At 46.2% G+C, this 26048-nt stretch overlaps 1 protein-coding gene across 3 annotated transcripts in view; it reads right to left on the reverse strand.

Moving 5' to 3' along the window:
- The window catches only part of dnm3a (dynamin 3a), a 104974-nt gene that overhangs the window by 55825 nt on the left and 23101 nt on the right, over positions 1 to 26048 (reverse strand). For 2 of the 3 annotated variants that reach the window (XM_084309044.1, XM_084309042.1), the window contains 10 exons: positions 25419 to 25579; positions 18369 to 18511; positions 16269 to 16404; positions 9370 to 9437; positions 7436 to 7574; positions 7115 to 7201; positions 6847 to 6917; positions 6647 to 6713; positions 4986 to 5012; positions 2924 to 3037 (listed from right to left, as the gene is read on the reverse strand). In XM_084309044.1, the coding sequence (XP_084165170.1) occupies positions 2924 to 3037; positions 4986 to 5012; positions 6647 to 6713; positions 6847 to 6917; positions 7115 to 7201; positions 7436 to 7574; positions 9370 to 9437; positions 16269 to 16404; positions 18369 to 18511; positions 25419 to 25579 (1013 nt within the window). The remainder of the gene's footprint in view (positions 1 to 2923; positions 3038 to 4985; positions 5013 to 6646; positions 6714 to 6846; positions 6918 to 7114; positions 7202 to 7435; positions 7575 to 9369; positions 9438 to 16268; positions 16405 to 18368; positions 18512 to 25418; positions 25580 to 26048) is intronic. The other variant, XM_084309043.1, reaches the window with a different exon arrangement.

Below are 26048 nucleotides of genomic sequence, written 5' to 3' on the forward strand. Positions count from 1 at the left end.
AGAGAGAGAGAGAGAGAGAGAGAGAGAGAGAGAGAGAGAGAGAGAGAGAGAGAGAGAGAGAGAGAGAGAGGGGGAGGTCTGAAGTGTAGAAACAGCCATGTGGGATTTCTCTGGGCAGATCTTGGAAGCTGGTGTTTGGACAAAGCCTCAGATTTTCCAGCCAGGAATGTGCACGGTCCCTGAGAGGCTGCCAACCACAGAAAGAGGGAGAGAGGGAGGGGGGAGAGAGAGAGAGAGAGAGAGAGAGAGAGAGAGAGAGAGAGAGAGAGAGAGAGAGAGAGAGAGAGAGAGAGAGAGAGAGAGAGACGAGAAGTAAAGAAGGAGAAAAACTAAAGGGGATGGAGACCGAAAAAATAAATGTCTGTAGAGGTGGAGAGTGAGAGAAGAAGTGAAGTGTGTGTGTGTGTGTGTGTGTGCGCGTGCGCGTGTGTGTAGGTGTGTGTGTGTATGCATATGTGTATGCATGTGTGTGTGTGTGCATGTGTGTGTGTGTGTATGTGTGTGTGTGTGTGTGTGTGCATGTGTGTGCTCGCACACACACACACACACACACACACACACACACACACACACACACACACACACACACACACACACACACACACACACACACACACACACACACACACACACACACACACACACACACACACACACACACACACACACACACACACACACACACACACACACACACACACACACACACACACACACACACACACACACACACACACACACACACACACACACACACACACACACACACAGTGATGATGTGTCAGGAGTCCAGGATGTCAAGTCCAACTGAACAACTGAAGCAGAAGTAGTTTAAAAGTCTTGTCTCAATGCTAGTGTGATCCATAAGATTCACATAGTGATCTGTACAAATCCAAAGCCCTTTGCTCTGATGTGGTCCCCAGATCTGCTTTGGTGTGCCTGCATATTATTTGTGGCAGATGTGCTTAGTCTGTGTATGAGTGTGCGTGTGCGTGTGTGTGTGTGTGTGTGTGTGTGTGTGTGTGTGTGTGTGTGTGTGTGTGTGTGTGTGTGTGCGTGCGTGCGTGTGTGTGTGTGCGTGTACAGTGTGCATGCCTGGGGTTGTGTCTCAGAACACTGTGTTCAAGTGATTCAGTGTTTATGTGAGAAGTGACCATGTGTCTGTCTGAGTGACTGTATATTTTTCTCCACTATTTGCATGCCAGCTTGTTTACATCAGACTCTGTATGTGTACTGTATACTGTATACACAAGTCTGTGCTGTGGTGTGTGTGTGTGTGTGTGTGTGTCTGTCTGTCTGTCTGTCTGTGTGTACACGTGCATGCGTGTGTATGTGTGTGTGTGTGTGTGTGTGTGCACACGCGCGCGCGTGTGTGTGTGTGTGTGTGTGTGTTTGTGTGTGTGTGTGTGTGTGTGTGTGCATGAGTGTTAGTTTGGCTTGGGGCAGCTCCAGCTGTGTCAGAGTGAACCGCTCCAAATGCCTGAACTCCCAGAAGAGGAAGAAGAGGGGGAGCAAGGGGAAGAGTGGATGGAGATGGAGAGAGAGAGAGAGGAGGGGTGTAGGGAGGAATGAATGGGGGGCTCCACTGCAGACCCAGGTGCTAGGATAGAGGAGCAGGGAATGTCTGGCTGAATCAGACAGACATGCAGGCAGACAGACAGGCAGATAGACAAGCAGCCAGAAAGGCAGATAGACAGGCAGGCAGGCAGGCAGGCAGGCAGGCAGGCAGAAAAAGTAGACAGAAAGGCAGACAGCGATAAATGTGCTTTTTGAGTTCTTCATGAGATGTGGTGTCAAATGGCGTACAACTTCCTTACAGAAACAGCCAGGTTATTTTATATTAGCCACAGCCTTTGAGCAGCTCCAGTGGTTAAAAAGAACAATAAGTGATTTGTCACATGTGTTCTACATGCCGTCATCGTTACTATACCGCTCATTTATCTGACAGGAAATACAGCTCAACACTGAAACAGCAGTAACACAAAAGCAACTATGTTTACATGCCCTTGAGCAAGGCCTGTCAAGTATCTGCACTACTATAGGTGCATAAATCGGCATGTGCATGTTTGCATGTATTGGCACACACACACAACTCGCATTATGTTTCACTCCTGCGACCTCACTTCCTGTGATTGGCCCTGCCCCTTCCTATGACATCGGCTGTGAGCAGTGCTATGACGGGCTTAGAGTGTTGTGGTGTGTCTGCCTGTCTACACTTGCTGTGCAGACCTTCTGCTCCTGTACAGCAGGCACAGACAGGCAGACAGATGGCAGCCCCGCTGACGGACAGATCCCTCCACCAATCAGAACAGAGGTGCCATCAAGAGGGCTCTTCTCCGCCTACTGCATACAAGACTGCAACCTTACCGTTTCATCAAAGGGACTGTTTTAATAAAACTCTGAACAGTACGTGGGACAGACTATTTCAAACACACTGTATTCCCACCCGTTTTCTGCCTACTCATCCTCCTCTTCTTTTCCTATGTCTCAAAACCTCCCATATGCCGTATCAAAAATACTAAACGATTCATACATGTCATACACACGGCAACTCATTCATACGCTGTATCACATTGAAACATGATCAATAAAGTCTTTCACTGAATGAAGAGGTGTGTGTCTTTTCTCTCTCCGGTTTAGACAGAACAGAGTCAGACAGTATACAACCTGTCAGGGTGGAGTAATCCAAAGGGAAGAGAGAAGGAAAAAGATCTGATATCTTTTGAAGATAAGATTGACCTATCTCAAACCCCGCCCTCGTTTCTCTTGATCCTCCAATGGCGAAGAATCATGAGGAATTTTCTCGATTGGAGGATCGAGAAAAGAGGGCGGGTTTGATAGGTCAATTGCATAATACCTACAAGAGTCAAAGTTGATAAACCACACAGAGTATCCACTCATCACGTATAATAAGCAGCCTCACCTCATCGTCCTTGAACCAGGAGAGACTCTCTGCAGTGAGGATGAACCAGTACTCCTTGGACCCTCCCTTGATGATGCCGATGTTGCTGATGGTCAGCCAGCCCTTACGCATGACCTGCACAGAGGGGTCAGAGGTCGAGGTCACAGGGGAGAGAGGTGTTAGGGGGGGTATATAAGAGTGGGTGAATCAAGAGAGCCGATGGCATGCTATCATAGAATACACATAACAAAGTTATGAATGGGAAGACATAGGTGAGGATCAATATAACCGTGAGGAGGCGCAGCCGCATGCTTAAACCCCGACCTCACACCAAGGAGGAGGTCCTGCCGGAGGAGATGATCACGTAGGTAAAAATAAGCCAAGAAACAAGAAATAACCAGTACTGAAATAGGAGATACTATAAGGAAGATAAATGCATACGAGCTACATAACTGTAGGATGATGACTGATCAAAAACCTGTGGTCACCTCTCTGTGTCCACAGAGGAAACAAAAGAAGGAAGGAAGGTGAGCTCAGTAGGAGGTAGAGAGAGGAGGGCAGGAAGAGGAGGAAGAGGGAAACAGAGTGAAGGGGAATGCCACTAATTTGAACGGTTCACACCTCGTCCCTGTGCCCCGGGACAGTAGAGCCAGTATTTGTGAACACGCAACGAACCAAGGCGAGAACTCTCAAAATGTGTGGTGTCGCATGCTTGTGAAATTGGGGTCTGCTCTATAGACAATGAATGGGGCTCTGACTTTGTGAGGCCATAAAATGTTTATGTGAGCTCTTACACCACAATGAGGTGTAATTCTGGTTCGGACCTGTTAGCAGGGTGTGAGAATTGGGTGTGAGATTTCAACTTAATATTATAGAGCTCCATAAAGTCAGTGCCTCATATTGTCTATGGAGCAGCCCCAGATTTTACACCCAGGTGACATCATATGCCCCTTTTCCACTGCATGGTACATACTCGACTCTACTCTACTCTGTCTTTTCGGTTTTCCATTGCCAAAATGTGCGGATAGTAACTGGTACCAGGTACTTTTTTAGTACCTGCTTTCCTCAAGGTTCCAAGCACCAAAAAAAAAAGCACTAAAAAAGTGACGTGAAACACTGCAGACCACTGATTGGTCAGAAGAGAGAAGTGTCACACGTTGGAGCGCCCTGCACAAAAACCCGCCATCTTTTACTGCCTCGCGTAGCATTCATTATTTGTTTGCAGCAGGAACAAAGTGCAATAAACTAAAAAGGATACATTCACTGTGTATTCTGCCTCATTTATTGATGAAACAAAACCAACATCAACACAATTTACCACCAAGAGCGGAGAGTTTAGTCTCACAAAAAGATCGCTGATTTTGTTAGCTTATGTGCTAATGTGATCGGGATTTATCATTATAATAGTTAGCATTGCGGCCAGCGTACATAGATTGGAGGGTTCTCTCTCTGACTTTTAGGTTTAGGAGAGTGGTGCGTGTTCACAAATACTGACTGAACTGTCCTGGGGCACAGGGAAGAACATAGTGACTTCTTAAAACGGGTGACATTCCTCTTAAGTATAGAATTGACTGTTAAGACAGATTTGAGGATGAAAGAAAGGGGGTGGTGGAGGAGGGGGGGGGGGGGCAGATGGATGCACGAGGGGAGAAGAGTATATGCTGCTTGAAAACGGATGGAGGGAGAAAAAGAGATAAAGAGGAAGGATGAGATGACACATGCATCCTGCCTCTGTCACACACTGAGCTTATGTGTATATTTATGGAGCAGTGGAAAGAATCTGTGAAGCATACCAACAGGACAGAGAGAACAGACCGTAATCAAAGTCAGCTGTGAAGTTGTGTGATTGGTTGAGAAGAAGAAGAAGAAGAAGAAGAAGAAGAAGAATGTTCATGACACCAGTAGAGCGATGATGGTTCATGTCTACAAAGTGATGACTGAGGCGAGAGCAAGATGACAACGACAGAGTTATTAGCTGGTGACAGTGGCATGCCAACCCCCAACCCTGTAGCTTTTCCTGTACATATAAACCTCCAGTAGGGGCAGTAGTGAGTGAGTAGGCTTAAAGAGACTGGTCTCCTACTATTAGACTGAAGAGACGAGCCACGCCCTGGATGGGAGAGAAACAGGAGAGGAGGGAGGGGAGTTAGGACGGAGCTGGTATATTCTCAAAGGGCCCAATGACAATGTCGATAACTGAGGAACATTGATTAACAATAGCCAGTATAGCTATTAGCTACTTTGTACACCTGTGTACAAAGCACAATAGGGGTATTGCAATTTCTCACGCCCGTGTATTTGCAGCGATAACTTCTCATCTGGCTTGGCTCAACTTTGGCAGACAGCTTCACAGTCAGCAAGAAACCTGCACTAATTCATTTGACTCAAATTGGTCAAATATCAATGACGTGATGGTCATTGGTCAGTTTTAGCCATTTGTGTTTAAGGGAAGGACCAAGATGGCGACTGATGAGATATCCGACAACACTAGGTAGGGAGTGCAAGCTAGGTCTCCACTGTCTGCACAATATGATATCCTCGGGCTACTCATGAATGGAAGTTGGGTTTAAAGGTTGACATGCACTGAAGCGTGGGGTGTTGCATTTCTCAGAGTGTCACTGTAGTTTATTTTGGTGGTAGCGTGGACGACAGTGAGGTAAAAAGACCATTACACAATAAAGTAAACATTTTCACCAAGCTATTAGAACCTATATAGACCAAGGGCTTTCAAAAGCTCTGTCCTTTTTTCTTGGTGTTCCCTGTGCCAAGAACTGCTCCCTTGGGCAGAGTTCTACGAAAGTGTAGGACATAGAGATGATCTGTTCTTATTGGTATTTAGCCAGCTGCCTTCTTGGACAGTATCCCTCAAATCTGACTCACAGAGGGTAAGTGTGATAAAGGGCTACATTGAGGAATATCGGACCACTAAAACCTACTGTGATTAAACATAAATCATCATCATAAAACCGTCTACTGACGATAATGATCATTTGTTATTTGCTGATTAATAAAAAACACATGTATATGAAGCGAACACATTGTGTAGATGGAAGATGAATGAAATTGTTTGGTTTATAACCATACAGACCCAGAGTTGTACAGTTGGAGTTGGCTGTTACTGTAAGTAGAGGTTTGTTAATGTCTCTAGGCCTACAGTCTAACAAAAAGAAGCAACAGAACCACACTATCATGCATAAAAAATACATGCATTTGTTTGTTTCACACAATAACGATAAAGACGGCACTGAAGGAGATGGAGGGGTAGAGAAGGTAAGACTATACAAACTATATACGTACTATACTAGTACTAGGGGTGGGGGGGAACTCGATACAGCAATATATATATATATATTTATTTATTTTGCTTGAAAATCCCATTTTACTGCAATAAAATTGTTGGAATGAACAGACTGACAGAAAACTGTATCTTATTAAAACAGATGATATATATATTATAATTATTTTTTTATATTGCAGATGTTAACAAAGTTTTCCATTGGGGACATAATTTGCAGTTGAAAAAAGGTAATAAATCGCAATCTTGCAATATATCACAATATCGTGGTATTACAATATCGTGATATTACAATATCGTGACTCCAGTATCGTGATAATATCGTATCGTGGAGCCTCTGGTGATTCCCACCCCTAACTAGTAATATAGAAAAACAATTCCATACTCAATGGGACTATTTGACAGTGTGGCCAGTAGACAGTATTGTCTTAGAATGGCTTTCTAGTCACCTGGTTTCCTGCTACCCTTACTCCTGCCAAGCTCTTCTTACTGTTGGGGTCAGTCTTCTGCTGGGCACTGATAGAGGGACAAAGGATCACAAAGACACAGTTATATCTAACTTCACAATAATACCACACAGAGCACGCCATACAGTAATGTGTATTTAGTACATACTGTACTGTAAGTTAGAGGTTCAGGTTATACTCACTTAGCAAAGCCTATGAAGTCCTCATGGTTAGTGTTGATGTAGGCAAGCTGTATGTCAACAAGCAGCAAGACCTGCAGGACCCATATACACAGTCACCAGGGAGAAATGTAAGTGTGTGTGTGTGTGTGTGTGTGTGTGTGTGTGTGTGTGTGTGTGTGTGTGTGTGTGTGTGTGTGTGTGTGTGTGTGTGTGTGTGTGTGTGTGTGTGTGTGTGTGTGTGTGTGTGTGTGTGTGTGTGTGTGTGTGTGTGTGTGTGTGTGTTTATAACCTGGTCTTTGCAATCGCTCTCTTTTTCCCGGATTTCTGTGGTCACGATTCTCTCCGCCTCCTCTCGCAGTTTGGGAAAGGAATCGAGCTATTGAGAGAAAATGCCAGACATGAGTCATAGGACATGCATGGACACGCACGCACGCACGCACCCACACACACACACACACACACACACACACACACACACACACACACACACACACACACACACACACACACACACACACACACACACACACACACACACACACACACACACACACACACACACACACACACACACACACACACACACACACACAGACACACAGCTTTCTACCTTGTTGGTGCACTGGCACACAGTGGTGATGAGTTCCTTGACGACCATGTCCACACATTTAATGCATGGTCCCCTTAACATGACTATGTGTCTCTTCACTATGGCCTCAAAGGCCATGTCAGGAGTGAACAGACCTGTCCTAGAGAGAGAGGTGGGGGCAGGAGAAAGAGAGGAGGTCAGAGGAAAGACAACAATGAGACATAGTTTTTTTGGCAGATTCTAAAATCCATTTTATCCTGCCCAAATCATATGATACTGATACCGACTTTTGTAAGGATTTTAGTATAAATATAGCTACAAAACAGGTTAGGCTTTGAATGCTTTTCATGAGTGTGGGGGTACTGATACTGATACATATACCTGGGATTTGATACTGTTTTCTGATACCTACTTTGCTGAGTGTAAACATGTTTTTCTACAATAACCATTTTCTAATGGTTATAAAAATAAGCCCACTTCTCAAATGCAGCTTCTCAAACTCAGCGCAGGGTTTAGTTGTGCTGATGGAAGATGTCATCACACAGTGACGATGGGCTGAGTCAATGCTTGTGTGACTTTCACGTGGCTTATCAATATAACTGTTTGCTATTGCAGAATAGAAATGAGCCAAAACAACAAAAACAATATTGAATACACTCTATTGCCAGACGCACAGCAGCATGGTGGCACAAGACATGAAAAGTCTTGATGCCAGTGCCTAAGCTTGGCACGGTCTCAGAATTTCTTTGGGGGGAGTGGCAGGGCTCTTATGGCCAGAGAATTCCCAACTCTGTCTCACCCATTGGGAAGTCTGGTAACTCTAGATCTTCATATCACCAAGCCATATCACAGAGTTCAGTAGTATAGGGTTTTGCTGCTGGAGATCATCCGGATTGAGATTCTCAAGTAAAATTCACACTATGCTGGCAAGTGGACCTACAAAAGGAAACAACAGTGCACACGCACCGCCTTGTCCAACAATGCTAGGTGTGTAATTGGGTCCTTTTCACCGATAGTAGATCTTCAAGCCCACCCTTCACAGCAACGAATGGCCTCCACTGTGTCAGCACTGTCCACTTGAGTCAGCACTGTGTCCACTTGAGTCAGCACTGTTAGCAAGTATCCTCAGATAGACTAGTAGTAAGGTGTTCACTCAGTGAGATGAGGAGTGAACAGAATGAGGAATGTGGTCAATGCAGTGGCTGTAAATCCAATAGTCTTACTGCAAAAGCAGGCCAATAGGAGCATTGATAAGGCTGATTACTATGACCACACAAATCCACTGTTTATAAAGTCTGATGTTATGACATTTTATCATTTGGTTTATTATAGAATAATGCAAATAATGTACAGAGCTAAAGCAAAGTTTAGACCGGACTGTGTGCAAAAAAAAAATTCAATACAGGAAAGAAAAAAGGAGATATTTATATTATTGGGGTTAACTTGTGGAACAATGCTGATATACATTGAAGTAATTTGCTATTGATTTTCAAGAAAATTGTTTGTATAGCTATGTTTGAGGGTTACAAATGGGAATAATCTTTATTTTGTTATTTTTATTTTTATTTTTTAAAGCTTAATCTGATAAGAATATAGGACAGACATAAGCCTTGCTTCAGCCTGTACCTTTTCAGTCACTGCCAAAATCAAAGACCGTTTACAGTCTGGAATATGTGCATATTGTGTGTGATGACTGAATAAAAAAACTACTACTACTACTACTTATGTACGCTATATAGGAGACGGGCCTCCACAGGATTGACCAATCACTGGCCTGGTCAGGCATGATTAAAAGGTTCTTCAAGTCTATGTGATTCCCCATAGCTGTGTGTTGTTGTATTGAGTGAACTGACTGAAAGGGAAGAAAACACGAGTGTGTGTGTGTGTGTGTGTGTGTGCGTGTGCGTGTGTGTGTGTGTGTGTGTCCCCTCAAAACCACACATACCCACACACACCTGATGCCATGGATGTTTTTGATAGCGTAGGTGATTTCCCGACGCAGCTCCCGCTCATCAAACTCAGACTGAAAACACACATAACGATAGGTTATGACTATAACCAAGTTCTGTTAATTAGGGGTGACGCTTGGCATCACTCATGCACTCCCTCGCGTACGTGCACGTGCACTGAATAAATTCCACAAATGTACCTTTAATACCAGTATTAGTCTGACCACACCCCTCATCAGCTTACCTTCATAAGCAGGTGTGTGGTCACCTGCTCTCCTCCTACCCAAGCTTTCACCACAAGGTGAGGTCAAGGGCTGCAGCGGCGTCGGATGCCAAGCGTCACCCCTAATTAACAGAACTTGGTTATAGTCATAACCTATCGTTCTGTTTCATTAGGGGATCCGCTTGGCATCACTCATGCACATAGGGAGGCCAAGCGGAGCCACTGGCCGACAAATACACCCCGCTGAAGGCCCCCCACAACCAACAGAACAGGGAGGGCCGAGCCCCCCCGACCCCCCCTAATGGAGGGCACCCCCCCTATTAGAGGTTTCCTGGGAGGGCGACGGACCCGACCGTGCGAAGAGGCACTCAAGCAACACAACGCACAGGGTGAGCAGACCGTGGCTTGACCCCACGACTACACACACGCACAACCCGCATGCCACCCGGGAACGAACGGAGGGAAACAACCTCGTTACTGCCCCCAGAATCACGGGGTCAAGGGCAAACCCAACCCCGTGGCAAGACCGTAGCAGCGGAGCGCGAAGGAAGACCCAGACCCACCAAAGGGACTGGACCCCCTGGAACGGGGGCCCGGAGAAGTCCATGATGCCAGCATCAAGACCCCACCAGGTGGGCACTTAGTGACCCCGCCCCCCACATCGCCAGCGTATTCGGACAAAGGCCCCTCAGCTGAGCGGGCCCTGTCCTCCCCAACAGTACACCGCCTGGCACACTGACCCTGCAACAGGCAGTCAGCATGGCCGTAAGCACACAAAAAAGGTTAACCAACGGAAGCAGGCAGCGCACCGGGGAAAACCAGGCAACAGGCTGTTAACCCTAGCCTGGAGACTGCGGACGAGACAGGCGCCAGAAAGGACAGCTGAACACAGCCGCGCCGGCGGAAGGGGCGTATGCTGGCGTTGTTGCATGACCAAGGCTCCATTTAAAAAAAAACCACCCAGAGGGGTCGAGGCAGAGAAGGCTGACACGATTGGCAGACGTCATGAACGTGCAGGGGCACCCTCAAACCGGTTAACCCGGGAGTTGACACTGCAGCAACACACCAGAGAACCAACCACCCAGGTGTTACCCTATGCGGTGGTTGGTCCCATAACCCCTCAGGAAAAAAAACCCAAAACACACCTGCGGCACTGCCGCAGCCCGTGTTCCAGTTTCCAACAGGGTTATCCCGGGCCTACGGGTCAACGAAAACATTACTTCGGACCGGGCCCGGTGATACGAGGAGCACAGGGTCCCCCGAGGAGGTCAAGACCACCCCAACAGGCCCCTCTTCGCCATGCGTAAGAGAAGAGCGTAAGAATGGAAAACCAGCCCCAGCACCCCGTACTTGGTATTCCCAGGAGGTCACCCAACCAAGTACTAACCAAGACCAACCTGCATGGTGGCCGAGATCCGACGAGATCGGGCGTGGACAGGTTGGCACGGCCGTAAGCCATTACGACAGTGTAGAATACAATGTACCCAACAAGGGTTCCATAGCGCTCAACCCTGTGACACCCGGACCGACCTAGCATTTTTCCCCCTGAAAAAAGCCCAAGTCCCTCAGGGTACCAGAACAGCAGATCTGCATCCCCGGCAGACAACGGGTTCAACTGATCCGGACCAGCGCGACCAGAACCAGTCCCGTGCCCTAACCACGCCGACATGCCAACTCCAGGAGAAGGGGCAGATATGCGTGTTGATCTTAAACATAAAAAGAAGGCGCCACTCAGACATTTCGGTGCGAAGCGCGCCCGGCGGCCCACCCCCAGGGCGTGAGACCCTTCCACATACGTTCAGATCCATTCCGTTATCATCCCCTGATATGAACGAGAACCCGTCGACAACCACACAGGGCGTCGGAAGAGGAAAAACCCCCATCCCAATTGCTTTATAAAAACGCTGTTTTAACCCCAAGCAATCAAGGCGCGCCAGTCAGTTACCTAATGTCCAACAGAACATCCTGAGCTAGCACTATGTGTGCGTTGGGCATACCCACATCAATAATAGGCTATTTAGACCATCTTATTGAATCCCCAAGACGCCCAGGGGAACGACAAGAGGGCGGGGTGCAACCAACTCCATGAATGAATGAATGAAAACTTTAACCAACAGATTGCAGAAATGGTACAACATAGTACGGCTCAATACACACAATCGGTAAGGGGAGGCAGACCTGAGAAAGATGTTAGTCTTGTTTCCATCAGGGGCCCCCATTTCCAATTCATATAGACACATCCAACTCTTTATAATAAAGAAGAAGCATCACCCGTATGAACCCAACTGCACAGCTGGGAGTAAAAAACCCGTTTTCACATGATTTTACATCCAGTCACTCTTTTTAATCAGAGAGTAAAGACTAGACCCTCCCAGAAACCTTCCCACACGAGTTGTAGTCATGAGAAAGACATGCCAACTGTGAGTCACGTGACCAACTGACTCAAGTTACACATAAATCGAGCGCAGCAGACCCGTGAGCCCTACGCTCACACTCAACACCTTAAGACACCGTAACTCATGGAAGGCGTCGCCATAGCAACACCGCTACGACGGGGAGAAACCCTGCCGGCTCCTGTTTGTAATAGGAGTTGGCAGGATAACCTGCTAGCACTATGTGTGCGTTGGGCATACCCACATCAATAATAGGCTATTTAGACCATCTTATTGAATCCCCAAGACGCCCAGGGGAACGACAAGAGGGCGGGGTGCAACCAACTCCATGAATGAATGAATGAAAACTTTAACCAACAGATTGCAGAAATGGTACAACATAGTACGGCTCAATACACACAATCGGTAAGGGGAGGCAGACCTGAGAAAGATGTTAGTCTTGTTTCCATCAGGGGCCCCCATTTCCAATTCATATAGACACATCCAACTCTTTATAATAAAGAAGAAGCATCACCCGTATGAACCCAACTGCACAGCTGGGAGTAAAAAACCCGTTTTCACATGATTTTACATCCAGTCACTCTTTTTAATCAGAGAGTAAAGACTAGACCCTCCCAGAAACCTTCCCACACGAGTTGTAGTCATGAGAAAGACATGCCAACTGTGAGTCACGTGACCAACTGACTCAAGTTACACATAAATCGAGCGCAGCAGACCCGTGAGCCCTACGCTCACACTCAACACCTTAAGACACCGTAACTCATGGAAGGCGTCGCCATAGCAACACCGCTACGACGGGGAGAAACCCTGCCGGCTCCTGTTTGTAATAGGAGTTGGCAGGATAACCCCCCCCCCCCCCCCCCCCCCCCCTGCCAAGACGTCCTACCGGCTCGGCCCTGACTGGCTCAGCAGAAGAGATAAAAATCTCCTAAACCAATCAAGTGGGAAGGAGGGGTTTATTCGACACCCCCTCACAAAAAACCCTTCGTTCCCTACACACAGAAAACAACCGTAGCCATTTTGAAAACCTCCGGTAGAATGCTAATGTATAGCGTAAGCTAATACAATGCCCGCTACCCACAAAATGTGAACAGGATTTACAACAAAAAACAAGTCGTACGTGTGTGTACGAGTATTACTGCAACTAACAACACAGCATTGTGAGACACATATACTTAGTTCAAGCAATGGAATAACACCAGTTTCTACCTGCATGTGGAGCGTCAGGCTAATAGAACCCCCTATGACTGAGTGTATGTTGCAGACCTTGCTTAATCTCGTAACACAACACGACTCATCTCACAACGTAAAAGTGCAGATTCATATTTACACAACCCCACCATATGATTTGTTGAAGAAACACACAGTTTGTTTGCCAAAAAAAATAGTCCCCCTTATGTCGGGGAACTTTTTATTATCACAAGTTTTTTAAGGCACAAAATCATAGAGGGGCCGGGGAGGGTGTAAAGGAGAGGGGACACAGAGGGGAAAAGTCACTCTCAGCGGCATCTGCCACCTCGCGCCGCTCGAGTCTTGCCACCCCGAGGAGCCCCGGAGGGACGGTAGGTTACTGTCTGCTGGTCTCGACGTTCCCTACCGTCTCCTCCGGTCGTGGATGGGCCGGCGGTAGCAGAAGCGCCGTCTCTTCTCCTGGCCTTCTTGGAGGGGCCAGCAGCGGCGGCGGAGGCAGTGGTAGGGACGACGGAGACAGCTCGACGTCGTGGAAGCCTTCTGACTCCACCGGCAAGGACGGGAGGCGGAAAATGGGGTTGGAGGATGGATCTCTCCTCTGCCATCTCTCTGCATGTAGAGGTCATCAACCGCAGGGCCTTCCCGAACAGACCAGCGTCGGAGAGGGCGGCCGTCAGAAGAGGGGCTCTCTTCCGTTCCGGCACACGGGCCTGCTCCAGCCAAAGATGACGCTGGCCCAGGGTGGCCAGGGCGCGCACTTTCCCCATGGCTATGGCCAGCACCTGGGTAAGGTGCAGGACAGCTCCTGCCGCCTGGGTGATCTGATCGCATTTTACCTCGTTCAGATCCGTGCCGCCCGTCATAATCCCAGATACAAATCTAGCCAGGTGGGCGATGTTAGACGCCGCAGCCAGCGATTGTGTACCAGCGATGAATGACTGGTCACCCCAATATGCCAATCGCCTAGCCGATCTACCCTGGAGGACCGGCTTGCATAAGGGTTCCCACACCATATCCGGACAGAGGAGAGCGGCCATCGGACTATCAAGCCGAGGCACGCCCTCCCCCATACCTTTGACTAACCCCGACACCCGCATAACTGGTACGTAGGTGGGGGTTAGTCCCATGATGTTGGAAACCGCCTGACCCTGACGAACATAGGCCCCCATTGAGGGGAAAAATGGGTAGACAACGTCCACCCCTCTCACTGGGCGACGCTGCCAGAGATGACCTATGAGATCATCAGGGACAGGAGCAGGCAATGGCAGCGGCAGCGGCACGCCGTTTGCGGCGGCGGCTACCGCCATGAGCTCGGGAAACAAAGCCCGCAGTTCCCCCTGCGGATCCTCCTCCACCGAACCCGCATCCCTCACATGCAGCAGGCTGCAACTGGTCAAGGAGCCACAGTCTGATGTGGCCGATAGTAGGGCATCCTGCTGATGAGGCCAAGGTGGTTCCTCGACATCTTCGAACAGGGAGTCCCACGGAGCCATTTCTCCCCCCTCCGGTGTTTCCTGGATAGGAGGGATACTCTCCTCCACGGGACCATCATACAAGAATCCGTCCGCCTCTTCCATGAAGTCCTCAGTTTCCATCGGAAATCCAGAGCCGGACGCATCCTCGCTGGTCTCCAGCAGTTCCCCAAAACCAGGCCGTTCGCGCCTGCACGCTACCATCTTGCGACGTGAACGGGCAGACGTGCAAAGTTTGCGTCGCAAATCCTCCGGCTCCAAGACAACCCCCCGTTCACCAACGGACGATTCCCTGGAACCAGAGTCGAGATCAGGCCATCGCCGGAGCGACGGCACCGACTCCTCGGCTCTTCGGAGAGGCAAACTATCCATCGGCTGTCTCCTGGGCTGGGTCGGCAACCACGAAAGTGGCAACAGCCCAGCACCAGAACGCACGACGGAGGCGGGAATGGAGAACCGCTGGTGAAGAGTAGGTCTAGCGGGTCTACTCTCCGAAGAATACATTATGACCCAAACTTTTTCTTTACAACAGATATGAGAGAAGAAAAAATTAAGCACAATGTAGACTTGTCACAACTCTTTTCAACTAATCAACACGTCAAGTGGGGTACTACCGAGGCACTTCCTTGTGGTGAAAGCGAGAAGGAGGAGAGCAGGTGACCACACACCTGCTTATGAAGGTAAGCTGATGAGGGGTTTGGTCAGACTAATACTGGTATTAAAGGTACATTTGTGGAATTTATTCAGTGCGCGTGCACGTACGCGAGGGAGTGCATGAGTGATGCCAAGCGGATCCCCTAATGAAACAGAACACAGCGTCATTTAGGAACAGGCGGCATCACAGTTCTATCATTTCAAGATTCAAGATTGTTTATTGTCATGTGCACAGTTAAACAGACTAGTTAACCAGTTTGCTAGTCCGCCCTTCACACAAAATCACACAATACTTAACTAAAACATATTTAAATACAAGCAAGTGCTAAAAAATAAGGTAAAAATAGAGAAATATAATATATACAAGGCACAGTGAGTAACATTGCACGTTCCGATTCAGTGTTTACAATATAAATGGCGGTGACAGTGGGTCACAGCAGCAGTTAAAAAGTGTCTTTAGTGATTCATAGTTCGGGGGAAGGGTGACAGCAGCGTCTGTAATGCAAACCCCACTGGCTATCTCATGTATCCGTAGTGATCCCAGGGGGGCCTCGCATCAGTTATCTTCCTGTTTACTTACTGGCCAACTATGAATTCAATCTTTAGCATATTATTCAAGAGCTATAAGATCTTTTCAGAAGTATTCTGTTGCTATTCCGTTGCTCGGGGAACAGCTTTGTCCCCTGTTTATTTCAGCAGCTGTATTAACAAACAATGTAACAGCAAATACAAAGGGGCCTATTTAGAATGTTTATGTTGTCACAGTTGTCTGTGAAATCTTAAATTTTGCCGATTTGCAAGAGTTTATAGAGTTGGACAAAACCCGGAAGAGCGATCATCATGAACACAAACGTAGGGGAGTAGATAATGTTAGACGTCTATTACCCATTAAGTCATCCAAATGTGGCATTGTTTCCAAAGTGTAATACACTTGAATCCATGATACACACACAGAGACACACTCACACACACCTTGACCAGTTCGAAGGGGAAGCGGTCATGGAAGATGCGACTGATCTTGGCTCCTCCTGACAGCTCTGCAGTTTCGACCTTGGTACCTGAACCCTCGATGACCTTCTCAAAATCAACCCCAAAGCGCTGTATTAACCTGATGGACAGAAACAGACAGACTCTCATACACATCTGAGAGTGAGCAGGTAGACTCAGAGGAGCAGACATACAAGTAAAGGACAGGCTGAAACAAATGACACGTAGACACACACAGACACTCCCCCAGGAAAATCTGTTGAAGTCTGACACATTTAAATCTCTCCGGTCATAATGTCTGGCGAAAATTATTCCTGAGTGGGCCAAACTGGCCACAGTAGACTGCTTGCTCGCCTCTACAGTGGTTAGCTGTGGCTCAGTGCTGTCCGTGGTGCTGAACTGGACAGCGGAGAGGCAGTCTCATTTCTCTCTCTCTCTTAAGAACATTCACTTGTACAAAAACAAAGACTGAACAGGGCGGCTGGGTGGCACAGCGGACATTGCGCTTGTCACCAACGCAAGATACACCGGGTTCGAATCCGGCTGTCGGCGTTGCCTCCGGCTTGGGCCGGCCGTCATACTAACTCAATTGGCAGAGTTAGCGGATGGAAGTCGATGGGTGGTAATCTGGGCGTTGTGGACAGCGACTCCTACAGGTCAGTTGGGGGACGCCTGCACAGCAGAGACAGGAAATGACAGGGGTAGTGTGAGCCTCCCACGCGTTACACCTCGCCAATGAGAGTCCGCGCTGGCAGGTGAAAAGATGTGACAGGCTGCCTCCTTGTGTATTGGAGGGGACACGTGATGCAAGGCTTCTATCCTCCCTACAACCGGCCAGTGGGGGGCAAATGCGAGCAACGTTCAAGACAGGGGAGGGGAGAATTGGCACAGCGAAATTGGGGATGGGAGAAAAATTGAAAAAGAGGAGAAAAAAGCGGAAAAAAAACTAAGACTGAAACGGATATATATCTTCGGAGAGTCTCTCTATTTATTTAACTCGACTCAACAACACAGGCAACAGTCCGAGTCTTCCATCAACAACATTATGGCGGTGCTAGTCTGACACTCTGACTTCAGGGATGTATTATGCAAGTGAGTCTATTAACAGGACTTATTTTTATTTGGAATATAATGTATACGCAAAAGCTTGGTTTACTTTTCAATAACAAATATTTCAAATGTACATGCTTTGATGATGTCATTATTTATATAACCTATCCATTGTTTGTAAACTCAATAAACAGATAATATTTGAACGGAATTCCTCCCATTTCTCTTCCAGGACACGTGGACCGACAGATGTTTTCTAACGGAAACCCCGACACTTTTCAGTGTTCCATCCCCTCTTATCAGTTCATCTTCGACCTACTGTAGCGTTTCTCTCTTTTCCATCCCTGCCCGCCAACTCATAGGTTTCTTAATAGGGGGATATTTCCTCCCACTCTCCCTCCCTCCATCTCTCTCCCTCCCTCCATCTCTCTCCCTCCCTCCACCCCTTCTATCTCACTGTCCTTCCTGCCCTCTCTTCACCCACCACTCTGTCTCCTCCTCTCTCCCATTCTCCTTAACCGTCTTCCTTGAGCTCCTCCCCTTTTCCATCCCTCGCTCGCTCAAATCTCGTATTTTGTTTTGCTGCCCTATCAGGGATGTGATCGGCTCAGCAAAAAAGAAAAGGCAGAAACAAATGGCCGTTATATGACTAGTTATAGAGCCCTTTTCACACAGAGAAGCCGGCAAAAAGGTGGCATTTATAAATGTCGCTTTGCTGCTTTCAGACCTATTCACACCAATTTGCCAGCATTCACACACAGAACCACATACTCCTTTTGTTGCTAAGCAACAAAACATTCTTCAGCTGTTAAACATGGCTGTGGAGAGCAAGTTGTGCATAGTTTCTTTTACTTTTTTACAGTCTGAAAGAGCTTTTCAGACAGGGAAATTACATCTACAGCAATGCTCTCTCTCTCTCTCTCTCTCTCTCTCTCTCTCTCTCTCTCTCTCTCTCTCTCTCTCTCTCTCTCTCTCCTCAACACACATACAAACAGACACACACACACACGCACACACAGTGATAGATTGACTGACTGTAGCAGTGCCTTGGTCTTGCGTGCAGGGTCATCAGGTTTGTAGTGTTTGTACTGCTCCGCCTGCTTGTTGAGGGCCAGCAGCTGCCCCTGTAGACTGCTACGGAAGGCTGGCAGAGTGTCCCGGATGTGGTTTGTCAGTTGCTGCACACAAAAACATAATCCCATGTTTGCATGTGCGTCTATTTGTCTTTTTACTGTTAATCATCACACAGTTGGGGGTTCAGTGTCGTCCTCAAAAGAACCTCAATGGCAGTTGAGTGAGTGTATGTGCGTGCGTGTGCGTGCGTGTGTGTATGCGTCTGTGTGTGTGTGTGTGTGTGTGTGTGTGTGTGTGTGTGTGTGTGTGTGTGTGTGTGTGTGTGTGTGTGTGTGTGTGTGTGTGTACCTCGTTTAAGTGGAAAAATCTGGACAATTTCCAGACTCCACACTCAAATCCAAATCAGGACACGCTACCAAATGAGGAAATTTTTTACATCCTGATTTAGTTTGATGAGCTATTGTAGTAGTGTGATGGTTAGGGTTAGAATTAAGGTTAGGGTTAGTTACAGAATGCATGTAACCATGTGTACCTGGTTAAGGACCCTGTAGGTGTGTGTGTGTGTGTGTGTGTGTGTGTGTGTGTGTGTGTGTGTGTGTGTGTGTGTGTGTGTGTGTGTGTGTGTGTGTGTGTGTGTGTGTGTGTGTGTGTGTGTGTGTGTGTGTGTGTACCTGGTTAAGGTCTCTTTGTAGATGTGTGTGTGTACCTTTAAGAGGTATTACCTTTAATAATTGAGCCATTGAACCACGTTTTTTCACTCTATCTGGAAACAGGTGTTGTTCCAGGAGACTTGAAAGTGGCCAAAGTTATACCTCTGTTTAAATCTGGTGACTCATCCTTATTTTCCAATTACCGACTGATTTCGATATTACCGTCCATGTCTGAAATATTGGAGAAGCTGGTTTATACCAGAATTTTTAAACATCTTAATGACAATAATATATTATATGAACATCAATACGGTTTCAGACAAAAACATTCTACTTACATGGCTCTCTTACAGTGTATTGATAGAATCACAGATGCACTAGACCAGGGGTGGCCAACCCGCGGCTCGCGAGCCGCATGCGGCTCTTTGCCCGTCAATGTGCGGCTCTTCCATCCATAAAAAAAAATATATATATATATATATAATTTTTTTTTTTTTTTTAACTTTACATTTTTTTTTTTTTTTTATGTCACTCATTCCATAAGGACGTAGAATAAACATTAAAATAATTTTTTAAATGCCCATTTGCATGTTCTTGGTATCTGAATCTAGGGACATATATGGATCAGTGTCAGAAATAGTGTGTATGTTACTAGGCTTGAGTAAATTGTAATGAACCAAAGGAGAATATCAATTCTATTTAAAAAGAAATGTATCTTTGACTGTGAATAACACCATGCTAAAATTTACCAGACCTGAAAAATCTAAGCAAATGAATAATAAAATAAGAGAAATAAAAAAGTAAATCCAGAAGTCAGATGATTGATAGGGGCTGTTGTGAGCTGGGTAGGGTAGTTTTTCGAAATTCGAAAGCCCTGAGTCTCTTCCTTCAAAAGACTACACTCACTTTTGGCTGTGCCACTTCCTCCTGTCAATATGCGCCGGTTTCCGACTCAATGCCCTGAGATTTCTATAATCTTATATTTCACTAATAACAGTTAAAATAATTGGTAAACAAACGTAATGCTGAAAATATACACTTTTACTGTATATCTCGGGCTTAAGAGGTTAACCCTGTGAGGCCCAAATTAAAAAGACATTAGCAACTTCAGAGGCCAGAGGGTGGGACATATAAACACATGAAGGGTGCCGTGACTGAAAAAAAAGGTTGAGAAACGCTGGTATATGGTGTGGCTCTTTGTGGTACCACAGTCATTTTTGTGGCTCTTAGTCTCTGACTGGTTGGCCACCCCTGCACTAGACAATAAGCAATTTTCAATTGGTATATTTCTGGATTTATCCAAAGCTTTTGATACTGTGGACCATAAAATACTTATATCAAAACTTCAGAGGTATGGTTTGGCTGGCGATGTGATTAAATGGCTCAGTGACTATCTTTTTAATAGGGAACAGTTTCCATTAATAGCGATGACTCTGACAGGGCAAAGCTAGTCTGTGGGGTTCCTCAGGGCTCTATACTTGGCCCCCTTTTATTTTTGATTTATATAAATGATTTTGCTTGGGTATCTCCTAGAGTATTCTCGATCTTGTTTGCTGATGACACCAACATTATAATGTCACATGAGAATTTTGCAGTATTAATTAGGGAAGCCAATGATGGTTTATCTTGTGTCTCAGATTGGTTCCAGACTAATAAACTATCGTTAAATGTAGAACAATCTAAATCTAATCAAAGCTATTGTATTTTGTAATAAAGGTCAAAGGTATTCGAAAAAGGAGGCAAAGCTATTAATCAGTGACACCGAAATCAAACAAGTAACTTCAACAAAGTTTTTAGGGATCTTAGTTGGAAACTCAATTGGAAAAAGCACATTGATCATGTTTGTAAAAAAGCAATGAAGTCAGTAGGTATAATTAGGAAGGTGTGTTCATTGATAAATAGAAGTTGTTTTTTAATCCTGTATTATAGCCTGATCTTTCCTTACATATCTTATTGTAACATAATATGGGCTAGCACTCATTCATCTCATCTTCAAAAAATTATTTTACTTCAAAAAAGATTTGTTAGACTGGCAACTCTCAGATCGATTTGAACCATCTGCTCCTCTTTTCAAGAAACTAAACATTCTGACAGTGTCTGAGGTTCATTCTTTACAGATATGTATATTTGTGTACAAATGCATTTATGATTATCACAATCTACCAAATGGTTTTAATAGTTTTTTTTCTTTTAATTCGGATTTTTATTCATATGTCACACGTCAGTCCAGGGACCTGCATATACCTTATTGTGGTACTTCTCTTAGGCAGTTCTCAGTGAGGTATAGAGGGTCCAATCTTTGGAATGCAGCTGATCCTATGCGGAGGAAATCTCCATCTCTGCTTATTTTTAAAGCAAACTACAAAATAATGCTCATATCCAAAAGTAGTAGATAGATAAATAGGTCATACATGTAGGTATGCATTTGGTTATGTGGGTGGGTAGGTTTGTAGGCAGGTGGGTGGGTGATTATGTATTATTATGTACGCAGTATACAGTATGCATGTATGTACTGTGTGTATGTATGTTTGTGTTAACACATATCGTTTGAATGTATTACTGGTATTTTTTAAATAATATGTATATTTTTGTATGTTTGATTTTACAAAACAGGGGAAGTTCTCGATAAGCCTCTAGGCTTCTAAACTCCTCCTACACAATATGGTTATTATGTATTTATTTTTTTACTTTTGTTTAACTCTGTTAATAAATACATTTAAAATCAGTTCATCAGTAAACATCAGTAAACATTTAAAATTTAAACATTAACACATTCGGGGCCATTGGGATGAGTCTAATTAATCTCAAGAGGACCGGGGAATGTAAACAAACGTGGGGCTGTTTGTAGAGCTAAATCTATACTTTATAGTATTGCTATCTGTCCATTCTCATTGTCAATTGAGTCCATAAACCGTCCCTTCAAAATGGCTTAAAGGTGACATGTACTATAAATGTCATTTTTCAGTCTCTAGCATTGTATTATAGTAATAGGAGTTCGTATCAATGTGTTTTAGTGTCTAAATACCATATTGGCGGATTGCTCTGATTCAGCTCAGCCCCTTTCCTCCTCCAGTAAATCAGGCCATTTTTATTTGAATGGCTGATATACGTCATACGGCCGCTGGGTAGCGCACAGTGATGCGATTGGCTCTGTGGTTGGAGCTAATGCCCGCTCCCATTCTACCTAGACTAGACAGCGAGTGGAAGCCACTTCCTCATGCAGCGAGGCGGAGTGGGGCCCGAGTCCCGACACCTCTGTGTGCGCTCTGGAGGGAGAGAGGGAGAGAGAGGGAGCACTTTGGGGGGGGGGGGGGTCGGGGACCTGCTGCGCGGCACACAGGAGAGGGGAGGAAGGGAGGCCCACAAGGTGCCGTGGTCCCCCCCCCCTCCCTCTCTCTGTCTCTGTCTCTCTCTCTCTCTCCCTCCCTCCGGAGTGTGCAGAGGTGTCGGGTTTCGCTCTGGAAGAATCTCTCTCTCTCTCTCTCTCTCTCTCTCTCTCTCTCTCTCTCTCTCTCTCTCTCTCTCTGGAGTGTGTGCAGAGGTGTCGGGTTTCGCTCTGGAAGAAGCTCTCTCTCTCTCTCTCTCTCCCACCCCCCCCTCTCTCTCTCTCCCACCCCCCCTCTCTCTCTCTCTCTCTCTCTCTCTCTCTCTCTATCTCTCTTTGTCTACCAGTCGCTGTGTGGGCTGACTGTCACTCAAAGTGCTTATGGGCGGAGCCAGGCCATAACAGCCTAAAATCTTGAGGCAGAAAAATGCTGGTTTTGAGTACTTGATTAGAAATATAAAACAATGATTATTTTTGGAATAAACCTTACAGATGTGTTACATAGACTCACAGGAATTGTGTAAAGTTGCCCAAATAGTGCTAGGAATAGCAGTACATAGCCAATTGAGTCCATAAACCGTCCCTTCAAAATGGCTTAAAGAAAAAAGATTTTCATCAATAGGTTCTCATTTTATAGCGCCGTGAATATAAGCTCTATACCGGATTTGGTCTAGTATATTTCCTGGAAGCCGAGATACAGGGCTAATAGCTAATAACGTTAAATCCAATGGCATTTCGGTTATAGATACGCTCCAGTTAAAACTCAAACTGCATATGATCGGTACGATCCTCACGCATGTATGCATGAAAGGGAGGGGGGGGGGGGCGGGGGACGTCGTTTCTGATTATCGATTACCAATAACCGCGTTAGCCTCATTAGCCTCATAGCCGAACGCCTGGAAGGCTATCAAAACAAGGCCGATCGGGATGTACTTTACGTGAAAAAGATCCTACCGTGGTCCGGTGGGATGTCCCCGAGCATTTCCCCGTTATCGATCGCCATCTGGTAGATCAATATGTCCATTGGCTGATGCTAAATCCCCTTATTGCATGGTGAAATCTGCATTCCAAAACGTAATCCAAGCTACAGGCTACACATCTAGAATCCTGCTAACTGAAATCTCCATTGAAAGTAAAAAAAATACTGATCCGTTCAGCCACAGGGCACACTGCATTATCGCGATAGCGCCCCTAAGAGGATCTGGCCGGTATTGCACCTTGTCGAATTCATAGAGTAGGGTAAATCTGCAGTGCCGCTCGGCGACCTTGAATAGGTTATTCAAATGGAATAAAAGCAATAACAACTTCCCACGGATTTATCCGTGCCTCTGTCCACAACGCATGGATTTGAAACACGGATTTATACGTGGCCCGTCCCGAATGTGTTAAAATGAGCTAAAACACCAGAATAGACAACAAAAAACGTAAACAAAAACAAAAACAAAACAGACATGAACAGAGAGAAAACGGCTATGAGTGTTTAAAAAGCCTGCCTGTAGAAGTGGGTTTTTGTAGAAGTGGGTTTTTAGCTGCCTTTTAAAAACGAGCTCTGAGGGAGCGGTTTTCAGATCTAAAGGGAGGGCATTCCAGAGCCTTGGGGCAGTCACCGCAAAAGCTTGTGCCCTTTTGTCTTGAGTCTGGTCCTGGGCACCACCAGGAGCTCCTGATGGGATGACAGCAGTGACCGGCTGGAAGAGAGTGGGTGTATGAGCTCATTAATGTAGGGGGGGCTTGCCCATGGAGGGCTCTGTAGGCGAACACCAGGACCTTGAAATTGATCCTGGAGTTTACCGGGAGCCAGTGCAGGGAAGCAAGGATGGGGGTGATGTGGCATGATTTTATTGACCTAGCCTGGCAGCAGCGTTTTGGACTGACTGAAGTTGATCAATGGATTTGTTATTTAGACAGATGAAGATGTAATCGAGTCTGGATTAGATAAAGGCATGTACAGCCATTTCCAGTTCATTGTGGGATATGATGGACCGGAGTTTTGAAATGTTTAAGTGAAAAGTGATGTGGGGGCGCACATTACTTTTAAGGGAACCCATGTGTGAGGCTACTCTTGAGGCAATGCTACAGTATCTGATGCTATGATCAGTACCTCTGTTTTTGCCGCGTTGAGCTGCAGGAAATTGCTACCCATTAAATTTTCGATGGCCGATATTTAATTTATCTAAGTTTTCAGGTTTGAAGGAGAAATATAATTGGATGTCATCCGTGTAGCAGTGGTTGGAGTTGCCCTTAAATGAGCTGATGAGAAGGCCTAGGGGGAGCATGTAGAGCACAAAAAGGATTGGCGCAAGCACAGATCCCTGTGGTACGCCGCACGAGAGGGGTGAAGGGTCCGATTTAAAGGGGCCAACAGCCACTGCGAAACTTCTCTCCTGAAGGTACTGTAGGAGGTAAACCAACTTAAGGTGCTCCCGGTGAGGCCCACCCACTCCCTGAGCCTGTCTAACAGGATGCCGTGGTCTACTGTGTCGAACGCTGCACTAAGATCCAGCAGGACCAGGACAGAGCATTCGCCGGAATCAGAGGACATCATAATGTCATTTGAGACTCTGAGGAGGGCAGTTTCAGTGGAGTGTTTTTTGCGGAAACCTGATTGAAATTGTGTGTCTATGTGTGTGTGTCTATGTGTGTGTGTGTGTGTGTGTGTGTGTGTGTGTGTGTACCTGGTTAAGGCCTCTTTGTAGATGTGTGTGTGTACCTGGATAATGACTGTGAAGGGAGGGGGGTGCATGTGTGTGTGTGTGTGTGTGTGTGTGTGTGTGTGTGTGTGTGTGTGTGTGTGTGTGTGTGTGTGTGTGTGTGTGTGTGTGTGTGTGTGTGTGTGTGTGTGTGTGTGTGTGTGTGTGTGTGTGTGTGTGTGTACCTGCGGTTGAGGACTCTCTGTAGGTGTGTGTACCTGGTTAAGGACTCTCTGTGTGTGTAACTGGTTAAGGACTCTCTGTGTGTGTGTGTGTGTACCTGGTTAAGGACTCTCTGTAGGTGTGTGTGTACCTGGTTAAGGACTCTCTGTAGGTGTGTGTGTACCTGGTTAAGGACTCTCTGTAGGTGTGGCGTTCCCATGCTATCAGCCATGTGTCTGTAGGCGTGATGGGCCAGGAAAAACGTCCTCTCTGAAAGCAGAGCTTCTTTGATGTCCTTCTTCCCATTGATATCCTTCTGACTCCGGTTCACTACCCCTATGTAACCTGGGGGAGAGAAGAAGAATGAAGAAGGGAGGAAGAGTGGAAGGAAGAAGAGAAGGAGTAGAAACAGTTGGAGATGTTGATCAAAGACTGTGAGAAGGAACATTGTCAGACAGCAATCAATCATATCCTTGGATTAGTCACAAAAATGTCCCAGCTTTATTGCACATGGCCACAGATGTCGTATCATTTCCCTATGTACTTTGCTATGAGTTTGCTAATATTCACTCAAATTCACTACATGGAATCACACAGCAAAATCCACTTCCACAGACCCAAATATTAAAAATTTGACATTTTCGTTTTCTAAGCAGATATATACTCTGAACTATTTTATGCCGAACCACTGCTGCCTGGGTGCAGTGATTTCATCACCTCAAAAGCCCTGTAGTTTTTTGAAACACCTACCTACCTAGTGCCTACCTACTTCCAGTGAATGACGCTAAGCTAGGCTAACGGTGCGGCTGTTCCC

This window comes from Notolepis coatsorum (assembly GCF_963971535.1).
Source record: "Notolepis coatsorum genome assembly, chromosome: 2".
NCBI lineage: Eukaryota > Metazoa > Chordata > Actinopteri > Aulopiformes > Paralepididae > Notolepis > Notolepis coatsorum.